Source organism: Rhea americana, unplaced genomic scaffold (assembly GCF_003343005.1).
Source record: "Rhea americana isolate MKP2758 unplaced genomic scaffold, rheAme1 scaffold_26, whole genome shotgun sequence".
In the NCBI taxonomy this organism is placed as follows: domain Eukaryota; kingdom Metazoa; phylum Chordata; class Aves; order Rheiformes; family Rheidae; genus Rhea; species Rhea americana.
This window is the reverse complement of record NW_028186379.1, coordinates 3844582-3857780: the sequence shown is the minus strand read 5'-3', so window position 1 is coordinate 3857780 and position 13199 is coordinate 3844582. Positions and strand designations below refer to the sequence as shown.

General features: G+C 40.4%; 2 protein-coding genes across 4 annotated transcripts in view; one reads left to right on the top strand and one right to left on the bottom strand.

Annotated features, from left to right (window-relative positions):
* The window catches only part of WIPF3 (WAS/WASL interacting protein family member 3), a 44309-nt gene that overhangs the window by 28481 nt on the left and 2629 nt on the right, over nt 1-13199 (top strand). For 2 of the 3 annotated variants that reach the window (XM_085307531.1, XM_085307530.1), the window contains exons 3-7: nt 57-189; nt 1411-1539; nt 2991-3719; nt 4976-5122; nt 5778-5879. In XM_085307531.1, the coding sequence (XP_085163657.1) occupies nt 57-189; nt 1411-1539; nt 2991-3719; nt 4976-5122; nt 5778-5879 (1240 nt within the window). Of the gene's footprint in view, nt 1-56; nt 190-1410; nt 1540-2990; nt 3720-4975; nt 5123-5777; nt 5880-6863; nt 8783-13199 lie in introns of those variants that run through there. The other variant, XM_085307532.1, reaches the window with a different exon arrangement.
* Nucleotides 11115-13199, bottom strand: part of SCRN1 (secernin 1) — a 31357-nt gene continuing 29272 nt past the window's right edge. Inside the window, exons 7-8 of the mRNA XM_085307533.1 lie at nt 11700-11859; nt 11115-11426 (exon numbers count right to left, since the gene is read on the bottom strand). Of these exons, the coding sequence (XP_085163659.1) occupies nt 11701-11859 (159 nt within the window). The 3' untranslated portion in view covers nt 11115-11426; nt 11700. The remainder of the gene's footprint in view (nt 11427-11699; nt 11860-13199) is intronic.

The following is a 13199-nucleotide window of genomic DNA, read 5'->3' as shown; positions in this document are numbered from 1 at the left end:
CTTCTCAGCATTTATTTTCATCTGTGCCTGCTGTCTAATGCTCTTATCTTCAACAGACAAGTTCAGAACTACCAAAATTGCAAAAGGAAGAGCAAAAAGCACGAAGTGCGTTGTTAGCTGATATCCAGCAAGGGACTCGCTTAAGGAAAGTAACTCAAATCAATGACCGAAGTGCACCACAGATTGAAAGTAAGTGTGTAGTTCTGGGAAGGGTCTCTGGGTGAGCTTTGCTGAAGTCTCAGTTGTGGAAGTCAGCTGGGCTATTTTCAACACGAAGGGCAGGCTTGAAGTTCATCAAAGGTCAGCATCTTCATGTTACTTTAGAAAGTACAGAGGGTGAGTTTAATTTTCTGATCTTACATCCCACTTGGAGATAAAAGAGCTAGTAACAATTCAGAATAAGTCCATAATGGGATATCATCTTAACCAATATTCCTTGTTCAGAAAAGTCCATGAATGATGAAACCCATGAGATTTTCTCAATGAAATAAATGTTTTAACAGAGAATTGTTGGCATAGGCAGAAGACTTGTTCTTTACTAGATATCAAGAATAGAAGATGCCAAATTCAGAAGCATTAAGTTTAATTCCTTTAAAACAAGAATACCTTGACATAAGTCTCTTAGGAATACATGTTTTATCAAATTACCCATCACTTAAAATKAGGGAGAAAATTAACTTGTTAGAAATTATAGAATTTGCTAGARTGATTTTTTTTTAATTATTATTATTTTATTGTTTGTTCTCACCCAAAATGTTTTACAGGCACCTTGCTAATGATAGCTCTTTTTTTTTTTCCCTAGTGAGATAATGTTAAGGAAGTATCTTGGGGGTAGAGGTAGAGGGGAAAAAACATATATAGTAATATACATCTGATCCACAAATGAACAGAGCTTAGGTGAGCTGACCTAATGACAGAAAGATAGGGTTAGAAAGTTCTTGACTACTTTGATCAACTAGATCTTGACAAATGTTTTACCTAGCCTCTTCCTGTCGATCTCCATTGCTTTGCTCTGCATTGCTTTGCAGTCAGTGAAGGAGATTCTCAAACAAAAACAGTAGCGGTTTTTAACAATTTGTATACTTTGTCACTGCCTGCTGATTTTTGGAATTGCATAAGCACCTGAGAGAAGACCATTTTCAAATGTAGTCTAACACAACTTCTTGCTGATGCTATCATTGATGTGAGATTAGAAAGCACCAGAGGGTGCTGTGCTCCAAGGTGTTGGTCAGAGTAATGGCAATTTATCAGTTTATTGCAGCAACAATTAACTTTCTTGCTGAGTCAGTTTGAAGAGGAAAAAGTCTGGTCTTGGCTATGTTTGTTAATGCTGTATTATTATATGCTAAGTCATAGTAGTCTGAGAGCAAGGATGAAATGGCTTTCTGATATATCCTCTTTTTATAATAGAACCCAAAGGAAGTAACAGAGATGGAGTTAATTCAGCCATTAACAAAGGTGGTTCTCAGCATCCTCTGGGGGGCTTATTTGCTGGTGGCTTTCCTGTTCTCAGACCAGCAGGCCAGAGAGACATGCCAGGTAAGGGCTTCTTCTCTATTAAAAAAAAAAAAGAGAGAGAGAGAGAGAGAGAACTAGGATTTGCAATAAAAGTACTTTTGCAATAGCTTTAGTTTTGGCTTGTGTTTTTTCGTTGTTGTTGTTGTGTTTCTTAAGTTTTGATTAATCTTGTACCCATAGAAAGATGAATTAATAATGTAGTTTGGAAATCATCTTTCTAGATCTCRAGTGCCTTCTTTCTTAAATTTTGGATAATAAGCTATCTGTACTGTAGGTAAGAAAGAAATTTAGTAACTTCACACAGTTTTAATGGAGACTTTTTACATTAGTTTAACGTAAACTTTTAATTGTGCCTCAAATAGAGCATTGAAATCTGAGCTTATGAGCTTCAACACAAATGCCAAGAAGTCACACTTCTTTCCCATCATTAGTGTTTATTCCTATGGTGTTACATGTTTGTGTGCTACTTTAAAGATCTATATTCATGATTCCTCCTCCCTCTGGATTTTATAAAGTACAGTCATGATCCAGCAAGGTAATTTGTTGACCTGAAAAATAAGGTAGCTGTCACTTGACAAGGACAGTTGGTACCAGTTCAGACAGCACGGAGCGTAGTAGATGTTTGCAGGRAAATGCAGAACTTGGCTCTTCTTTGTGTTTCTTTTCTGGAAGACAAGCCTGAGATGCTCAACACTGCTTGTGTTTGGGCTTGCTTGCATAGCTTCWTCTGCAGTGGTTACTTTGGGTTGCTCTGCTCTTAAACTAGCAGCATACCAGGATTATATGTGAACATAGAATGAATTGCCTTTTTGAGATTTTGTTTCCTGGAAAATCCTTGACATTTATATAGGCAAGTACAATATGTAAGGTGTCAAGAGTCTGTGTGTGTTTGCTGTTTAAARGGAAATAATAATTGAACCTTTGCCTTCTTGAAAGCCTTTTAGGCACTGTTTTAGTGCCTTAGTAYTTCAAAAACTTTTATCCATTTGACAGATAATTCAGGTAATGTTTGTGTGATTTTTAACCTTAAGCATGTGCTTAATTTTAAGGACACAAATATCTATGTTGATGTGTGTCAATCTGCTTGTACTCTTAGAGGCCTTTTCACTGGTTTTTGCGTCCTCCAAGTAGATTATCCTTCCACGTTCAGCTGGCCATACTAGTGGCAGGTGGGCGGATACAAAGGAGAGCACCTTCTCCTTAAAATGTTTCGTGTTGCTTTTACTCGMGGGTAGCTGAGGGGCGGTGACGGGAGCCAGGTCTCTCTGCAGGCTGCTGAATAGTTAAGCACAGAAGTGGTGCCACATCGCCTCCCGAGCCCAGTGCCCCTGTTGAACGTGTGCTGTTTTGAGAGCAGACTTAGCATGGGGAGGTGCTGGGGAGATGAAGAGTTTGCTTTTAGAGCTGTTTTGCCTGATGACTTGGAGTGAAGTCCTGATGCCATTTTGCAATGTGTAATACCTGTTTTTCAGCTGGGAGGGTTGGACAGCTTCCTGGGATCCGAGCAGCGCCTCCCAAGACTGCAGCCCCACCAAACAGCGCGGCCAAGGCGGGCAGTAACCCGGCGCATCTGTCCGATGGTCCAAAGACAGCTGCCCTGCCAGAGCCACCCRGCAGCTCGCGGGCYGCCGCGGCCCGRCCCGGCCTGCCTGCTCCTCCTCCACCGCCTCCTGCTGCCAGCAAACCTTCCCTCACTTTCCCTCCTCCACCACCTCTCCCCCCTCCAGCGGAAAGGCCTTGCAAGGGGATAGTGCCCGGCCCCACGCCGCCGCCTCCTCCTCCGCAGGCTGACAAACCCGGGAAGTTTCAAGCAGCCACTTCGCACCCACCTCCGCCCCCTCCTCCCTTGCCCTCCGTGCCCCCCTGTGGATTTCCAGGCAGGACAACTGACTTCTCTGCTCTCCCTTCCCCTCTACCTGAAATAAGGGATTATCCGCTGCCCATGCCGCCCCCGCTGCCRCCCCCTCTGCCCACCACGCATTCCCAGACCCCAAGCCGGCTCTCCTTCCCGCCCTCCCCGGCCTTTAACAGTGCTATGAGCAGTGGTGACGTGCCCCCTCCATTGCCCCCCAAGTCTCCACACTTGCTGTCGCAYTTGCATAAGCCTCATATTCAGTCACTCCCTCTTCCTCCCACCCCCACCCTCCCTCAGCCAGTGGTGGTGGTGGAGACCAGGAAGAAGAGACCAGGCCGAGGCGGAGGTAGGAGCAGTGTTTGAAGTGAGGCTTTAATCTACCTTGGGCTAGTGGGGGGAATTGCAGTGAGAGTGGGAGAGCCTGCAGGAGTGGGGGATGAAGAGTGCATGGAACAGCAGGGTGAAATCCATCACGTGGGAGGAGTATCTGTAAGTGGGAGCATGAGCGCACTAGACCTCAAGCTGTTCTTACTGTTTAATCTGTGTTTCTTGGAAGCAACGTGCTTCATAAGCAAAAGCAACATTTTGGGACTGCCGGGCCATAGGCAGGCAATCCTCTGCCTTTCAGCAAAGAGCGGTGGCCAGTGCCTGCTGTGATCAAGCTGGTAAGGCCAAAGGCCTCTTGCATTACTTGGGAAGTAGGGATAAGTAGGGATGTTAGCTGGCCTTTCTTTGAGCAGATGGTAAAAGGAACTTTCTGGGACTTCTCTTGTGTAATAAAGATAATATTTTTTATTATCTTCATCTTTATTGTCAGAGTCTAGATMTGTGTGGGTTTGAGAAATACAGACAGCTACTTAATAAGGAACATAAGAGTATGTTCTGTACCCTGCATCTTAGCAGCCGCATGTCGAGAGAAAGATTACTGTTTCCCTTTGACAGCAATGGGAAAGGCCATGTAAGTACAGGAGATCAGGGGCTTAGAGATGGTGATTAATGATGCTCAAGGATTGCCTAATGAACTATTATTTTGTCAAACTGGCTGTTCCTGATGGATGTTTGCCTTTCTGTTGGCTATGTAGGGGGGAAAAGCAGCTTTGAGGGAGCTAACTGGGCTCCCCTGCTCTTAGGCAGTTCATGTGGTAGGGCTGCGCTGAAGATGTAAACTTTAAAGGCTCTTGCAGCTGCTGAGTGAAATGCATAATAATAGTGGTAACTCCACTGAGTAGCTGCCACAGTGCCATGAAATGTTTTTGTTTTAGAGATAACTACCTAGCAATTTTTCTGAAAGAATTATGTTCATGTGAAAGTTGAAAAATGCTCTCCTCCAGAAGAGACAAAAACAAATTTCAAACTGTCAGGCTTTCCCCAGAACTAGACACAGCACACTTGAGTCAGATCAAATTCTCCCCACCAGCCCAAGTTGATGCTATAAAGCCATGGCCAGGCTTGGCAACCAGCAGTACCCTACAGTAGGTATTGTAGGTAACTCTGCATGAAATGCTGCATTCCTTCTACACTGCTAGTATTTGTGCAAAGCTTACCATTAGTTTTGCTAAGTCAKGATGGTCTTTTTGTGCTGCTCTGCTTCTTCTTTTTAAGGAACTGGTGCTGGGAAGCTAATGACCCCTCCACAGCCACCAGCAAGATCACCAACAACTGAACTTACAAGCAAGTCTGGAGTCTTAGCCTGGACAACAGTTCATGACCCTTATTCACACCTTAAAAATGGAAATATGCATATCATTGGTAATATTATCTAAATGAGATCTTTTAGTATTAGTTGAATGATTTTAGTACAAAAGTTTGTGTCTCAGTCCCACTAAAAACTCTTTCAACTCTTTCTTGTGACAAGAACAGTGTAGCATAACTAGACACACAGAAACACTTTGTGCAGCCCTGTACAATGAGAGAATGTTAAAGTTTTTGCATGAATGTCTTGAACTATCCAATAGACAGGAAGGGTACGCACTACAGGCAAATTTCTTTAAGATGGTGAAAAATTTCTATAGTGTGCTTACATGACTATTCTTAAAAACATTCATGGATGTTTAGTAGCTTCAATCTTGTAGAATGTAAACTGTTAAGAACTGCTTTTGGGTCTGGTGAATTGACTGTTCATTCTTGTTTATAACAAATTCCTTAAAATGACCTAAAAATACATAAATCAACCACAACACCATCAGTGTAGAAAACTGTAACAGTAGCCAGCTTTACTTTAGTTAGTACCAAGATGGTGTGTGCAATTCAAGCCAGAAAAGTACCTTTCCAGTTTGCTTATGTGGAGTGAGCCACTATGAAATGCAAGGGAAAATTCTTCAGCATTTTGAATAGAAATTACTTGTGGCAAATATTTTTTTAATAACTACTTAAAAATGACTAATGTTTCTCTGAAACTTCCCAGATGACTTTGAATCTAAATTTACCTTCCATTCTGTGGAAGATTTCCCCCCACCTGATGAATTCAAGCCATTTCAGAAAATTTATCCCAGCAAGATAGCTAGAGGTAAGTGTGTAAACATCAGGTCTAATACATATCCAATAGCATTAAAAACAGGGAGTGAAAATAAAGAGTGCAGATCAGTATTAATATGAACAATAGGTTGCTACTAGTTGCTAACTGTATATGAAGAAAATTGGGATTTGTTACAGTGGTAGTGAAGACCAGATTCAGTAATAGTGTTTTTCATTTTAAAATATTAGTATGAAGAAATAAGATGAAGCAGGTTTACATGTGATTTAATTATATTCTTTGCATTAAGTTATGGAGTGCCTTGAAGTTGAAAACAACGTAATATAAACTCCAGTGAGTTGGTTTCTATTCATAAACTTGTGAAATCGCTAAATAAATAGGTTATACCTATAGAAAATTTTATATTTGATCCACGTGTTCCATCACATGTTTTGATTGAAATCCTAAGCATGGTTTTTACACGCTGGAATAGCAAAGGCGCTCAGTACCTGAACCTCTGCAGCAGGGAATGACAGAAGCTTGCTTTGTTTGTGCTTAGCTTAGAAACTTAGTATCAGGCACTGCCGGAAGAGCAGAAGTTCACACTTACAGCTTTGAAAACTGGCTTTTGAAGGTGCCTGAAGATCTCATGCCTATATTCTGCTTTTTATAAAACCCCATATTTTCTTTATTACTAGCTCAACTATTTATCATCAGCTCTTCATTAAGTTCTTCCCTGTCAATGTACTTTGCACTGCTTTTCATAGCAGCTTAAGTCAGTCTAAATCAGCTGCTGTGGTTCCACCTCCTGTCCTTCCACTTGTACCGTTATGACTGTATAGCAAGATGATCTGATCAAAGACTCTTTTTACTAAAGGGCTACAAAGCRTGTGCAATACATATGGTTCAAGAGCAGGAGGAGATAAATGCAGTATTCCTTACTTGATTGTTTAACTGCTGTGGAACTACATCCAAAGTTTGTATCCAAAATATGTATTTATTATTTCCTCTGATTAAACCTGTCCTATCTATTTACAGATCCTTCTAAAAATCTTCCATTAAGAACACATGTGAGATGAGAAGCGTCTTCTGATGCGCTTTGGCTTGGTATTAAAAATGGAGAAGATCAAGATAATATATGAAACACAAGGGGGTGCCTTTTACAATGACAGAGATATTTGAATCGCAAGTGCTGCAGTGTTAACATTTCTATAAACTGGAAGAGACGTTTAAATGACACTTTTAAACTAGCCTATGCACCACAGGAATGTTAGCATAGGCTTTTAATTATTGTATGTATGTGGATATTTTTTTAAGCAGAGCATCCTAACGCTTTAAGTTCTTTGTAGTGTTCAAACAATTCTCATTTTARTCATGGCTGACATGATACCTCAAGTATACTTTTTGCATTAAATGGCTGTTGTTCATCCCTCCCCCATCAACATTTTTTATTTTAGAAATCCTCTGAAGTTATTTTTCAGCTATTTTTCAGTGAACTATCAAAAATTAATGTGATACCTTTAGTCTCTTTACATATTTCTTTGTTTCTTGTATTCTGCCTATCCTCAAATTGCAGCAGAATGGCACCTTCATCAACAGATGGGCCCACAATCCTTTTCTCACTGAGCACAAAGAGGAAGGAGATGATACTGGGTTGCAGCTGTTCTTGAGCCTACCTCCTACTGATCACACAGCCTTACAGGACAGTGAACATGACTGAAGAAGCCCAACCAGGCAGAGTGGTTATGGAATTGACAAAGACAACAGAACTTTTCCAAACTGGATAAAGTTCTACCGGAAGCAAAAAAAAAAAAGGGAATCGGGGGTGTGTGTATGTGAATACACATGCCCTGAAGTATGTGTTTAAGGGCACATGTCTTTTGCTACTGTCAAGGTGGATAGGATATTAACCATGAATGYGACAAGCCGTTTTTACCCAACAAGGAGAAAAAGCCCTTTGGAGCTTAGCTAAGATGCACAACACCCACATTTTAGAAAAGCAAGTGAAGCTACTGAGCAGCAATGAGGATTCATTGTCCAAAACAGCACATGGAACAAGGAATCAACAAAGTCGTTGTTCCTTTGAATAGAGTTGGTTGGTTGAGAAATTAACAGCCTAGCAGAGAACAAGATTCGAGCTTCCACTTTTAATGGGCAGCTAGTGGTGAGGTCTTTGGATCACCACTATTCAGATCTGGATATCAGCTGTCTGTTTCCAGCAAAATATTTCCTTATAGTTTTCSCTAGGTAGTTCAGAGTGTGAATAATGTCAGGATGAGCCTGATACTAAGTCAGGCTATTTAAGGTTAAGATACTGCTTTCATAATTTAAATTGCTTTTGTCAGCAGCTGTAATAAACATTGGCAACAGGTAAAGATCCTTCTCCATTGCCATGTCTTTCAACAGCAGTATTTGGGAGAGAGAGGTAACTGCATCCTTACATCTCTCTGCTCTTCTCTTAATCCTTGCAACAGCTCAGCTATGCGCCGACTCTTATGCATTCTACCCTTATGCATGCTCATGGTGTGGTGATGATGTAAGGGTAAAAAAGTTTTTGAAGCTCTTCCACTCATAGGACTCTACAGTGTTATTCATCTTTTTTCTAGCCTATCATGATACCTGGCTGTTCTTCATGTTAAAAAAAAAAAAAAAAAAAAAAAAGATGCTTTAACTGGTACTTTCTTCCACCAGTATTATAGTTGATCAGTATGCATGAAGTGTGATAATAACCAGGGGTCAGCACATACATATACTGCTTCTCTTAAACAACTGCTAAAGTTTAATATTGCATTGAAGCATATTTTGTTAAAGTACTATTAAGAATGAATATTGCTGGTTCTTATCTGTATTTCAAACTTGTACACAGGTGTGTAATAACAACTACCTTTATAAGGATTTTAAAGCTGTTCAGATATCTTCTGGCAGATGGTCTGAACATTAAAGGAAGAAAAATTTTACTCCTGTTTTTATTATGATTAGAGGTATTTTAGATGCAAACAATGCCTTTTAGAGATTAAACTGGAAAGCCTGTGCACATTTGTGTTTAAAATGCTTATACAATGTTAGTGAAGTGTTATTTATCCCCATTGCTGAAGATCCACTGAAACTTCAGAAGCTCCTAGTACCTGGGTATACAGGCTCACACTAGCTGTAACCCAATGGGAGCTGGTCCCACTGTGTACCCAGTGCATTTGCCATGCTCAAGACTAGAGGAAGTTTCAGGCCATGGAGATAGCACTGATTTTCTCAGACTTACAAGACGACTAGTGATTGCACTGAAGCATGTTGCTGTAGCCCACTGTTTTTGTTTGTTTGTTTGTTTGTTTTTTAAAATGCACTATACAACTGAAGCAAGAACAACTTACTGCTGGAAACTCACTGCCTGATCGTTGGGCCAAAATTTTGGTTTTGTCATATGAACAGTTCCCAATAAGGACAAGTTCCCACAAGCTGATTGCAGATGTTTGTTTTTTTCATTTCTACTCTTAAGAACTAGGCAAATAAGATACATGTTGTTGTTAGCTGTAACACCCTCCTATTACATTTTGCCTCTCTCCAGCTCCCAAAGGTTGGAAGGCTGAACTGTGCAGAAGAGCAGTGTGAAATGATGTCTCCTAATTTGTCCTCTGKCAGGGACAATCATTTTTATCCCTGTTCTCTCCTGTTCACATCTACCCAGCTTCTCCTATCGCGATGCTGAGCAAGAGCAAGCAACAACTAGAGAAGCAGCTTTGAAGTTTAACTTACATGTGTTAAATGCGGATTAGGACTATTTTCTTTCAGAGCACCCTTTCATTCTGCAAGATGATTTCATGGGAAACCCATTTACTTAATTGTAGACAGGTAGCAAAAGCACACTGCTCTTTCAGCTTTTTTCATCCAGGATGATCCCCTCCTAAATGGAGAGTGCTCCTTGCAGTCACTATTCTGGCTAGGAAGAGAAGTTAAATTTTAGAGTTTATTTGCCTATTTTCCCCTTCCTTTGGCTCCAGTTTCAGAATACCTAGGCATGAAAGCTGAAATTATTAAGACAGATACGGCCCACTACAGCTGTTCCTGCAGTAGAGAGATGGGACCRTGTGCGAGAACACAATTAGGCAGGTCATCAAGAATAAAATATCTTCATGTTTATTTCTGCAAGTGAACAGGCTCAATACTTTATTTTCCAACTGTCTGTATTGTCATATAAGGCAATACTGAAATAATGAGTCTGAACAGAACAATTTTATAAAAAAAAGTGTGAGAATTCAGTATGACAATACCACAGTACTTGTATTTCCCTGATGCACAGCTCCCTCACAGTTTCAAGTTGAGATGTTGTTGCCTTCTAGAGGCCCTTTTACCTCCTTAGAAGTCTGTGGTTTGTCACCATCCCCATTCCTGAACAATGACAGATTTGAAGTCCATGTGCTAGTTTCTACCTATTAAAAGCATGGACTTCTTGTCTGTTCCTCCTCTTGTCTGTTCCTCCTCCCCTTAAAAAAAAAAGAATATGACACAGGACCCAGTGTTTCTCAGTTTCATTCTTAAAGTATTTGCCCATTTCACTTCTGGAAAAAGAAAAACACAAAAAAAATCAAGTCCGTCAGTCAGTCTGTCAAGGAAGGAAAGCATGTTGCAGAACTGTGCTGGAGATAAGGAAGCGAAGACAGACAGCCAATTCTACTCCTACCCAGCTGCACTGACACATTCATCATTAACTCACTGGCACTCAACATACTCCTCAGCCACGTATGCTCCCCGCTGAGATGGCGAGGAACCGTTGAGCAGTACCAAGGCAAAAACAGGGACACAGTAGTCAGGTATAGACCAACACCCAGCATCTGTTCCCTCAAAGTGTTCCAGCAGTGTAGTTCATATATAAATGGTACCTTATTAACTGTGCCTTAGGAGTCAGTCGGTTATAGGCAGTTGCCTTCCCTGTCCCGGCCGGCTCAGCCCACCACACCCAGCAGTATCCAGCTATGTTACAAACACACAAGCTGCTACATCAAGTTGGGAGCAGGTAAAGGCAAAATCTCCGCCAGGGGACCTAATTCTGGTCATTTTTACAGGCATAATGTCAGATGCTGAGTCAGTACAATCAGATGATGCAGTACAAGGGCARTACAGCAAGTTTAAGAACCAGGACTTACCTCCTAGCCCCTTTAAAACAGGGATTTCAACTCTACCAWTCTTTGTATGATTTATCAAGAGAAAAATACAATGCATGTTAGATTTGCCACAAGCCCAGTCCTGAGCCGTAGAGAAAAAAGTTTGCGTTYAATGACGATATGGCAGTTATCCTGATGAAGTTAATCTTTGCTTTAATTGGTTGCCCAACATACATATTTAAACATTCTGTACTAAATTAGCCAGCATGCACACAGTAATTGGACCAGTCAGTAACTTTCTCCTTTCACTATATACACACACACAAACAGAAACACCACATGATTGGACAAAGAAAAGCAATTTGTTAATCAGATACAGCTATTAAGGAACATTTTTTCCTTTAGAAATGCTTTTTTTCCTGCAAATTCGTAAGTGTGAAGACTTGTCTTTCAAGGCTTGAAGAACTTTGCAGTCTTCCTGTGAAAAGGCTAACAGTATCCACTGTGGCTGAAACGAGATAATACTGGTTTAAAATAGATTCCAARCAACAGTGAAATTGAAAACAAAAACATTGCCTGCAACACATAGGGGAAAGGGACTTTTGAGACAATCCAGTGAGATGCACTGATGGAGAAAGGTTGCTTGGGACCTGATCCTACAGACCCTTTGTTTGGTGTAAAATAGGGAGAGGATGCTCAGAATTAGATCCAACATCTTGCATTCACTGATACCTGTTGGTACCAGAAACTCAGTACCTAAAGAATTAAAATGTTTGCTTACTTCATTTGAAGAACTTAAGTTCTGTGTCAACACAGTCATAGAAAAGATCCACTACTTCAGCAGCATCCAGAATCTCTGTACGAGTAAGGATATCTTCCATCGCTTCCAAGCCTTGTTTTTCAAGGTCTAACATAATCCTCATCAGCTTCTGACCTTTATCCTAAAGGCAGATGATGACCAAACTGAATTAACCATTAAATTAGCCCATTAAACATTCTTACTATTTATTTTTATTATGGGGAATRTTTGAAATCTTTTTAAAGATGAGAGGAAAAAAAGCCTTTTTGAATATGCACTATTTCTACCAATAGTTTCTTGGACAGTCAGAGGCCAAGAGCAACAGTGCTGATATTCTGTATATTAGGAGCAATAACAAAGAAGCAGTTCCCATGTTTAAAGCAGAGAAGAAAGAACAAGAGAAAGAGAGCAGAAAAGGGTRTAAGAATTATACACATGAGAAAGTAGTAAAGCTAGCAAACCAGCAAAAAGAACTATTTGTGAAGATTAGAAGTCCTGAAGATTGTACATCTCATAGGATGTACACAGGTATCGCTCAGATCACCATCTTYATCTGAAAGATAATGATTAGATTTGAAATGATGTTTAATGTAACAGCAGCAAAACTCCAGATAATACGGAAGGTTGTGTGTGTCATTCTGACTTACTTCTCTTCATGCTTCTGGGTAGGAAATCTACTCCTGAAGAAAGTATCATTTTGCTTTATCCAGAATTTAAAGTCTTAATTTCTCGGAGGGGCGAGGGGGAGATGTTTTAATGGAGAAGTGCAGTTTGTTTTGTTTGCAGCTTTCAAAATTGAATTTCAGAAACATGAGGTTTAGAATAAACGATGGCTCTGAGCTCTCCAGGATTTCAAACTGGCATTTCTGCAAAAAGATCAGGGAACCTAAGCTAAGCTTTAGATTCTCAGCTAGCCAGTTTTTATAGCATAAAGCCTGGCTAAAACTACAATTCCCTTTCTGGCGTCACTTTTGGTGCCACACTGTGATGCTTTTTGTTTTAATAGAGAAAAGCCTACCAGCTAAAATGTCCCTTGCAGAGATTCCCTACTAGGTTTCCCTGAGTCAGCATCTCATACAAACTCACAAACGCTATGGGAAACAGATGCCCATTGACTCAATGTTACCATAGAGGCAACAGTTTTTGAACTGAACTATTCTAGACAATTAAAACTACATCTACCCACAACCGCATTTCAATTAAAGTCTTGCTAGCAGAGGTTACCATAGTTTCCTAGATCACTAATGGACAAGTCTGAATGGTGTTATGATCTCAGCAAATTTCTGACCTGCGCAAACACGCAGAGTCAACACTGTTCAACAGGAATTCTGCAGGAAATCAAGAGTGCTGTGATAGCTCAGCTTGCCTGAAATACTAATATTAGCATGACTGGCTTTTCCTGCATGTTTTCTCCCTCTGTTTTACTTCCTCCTTCCCATATTCCTAGGCATTATTGGAGAGAACAAAAAGTATTTAGTATTT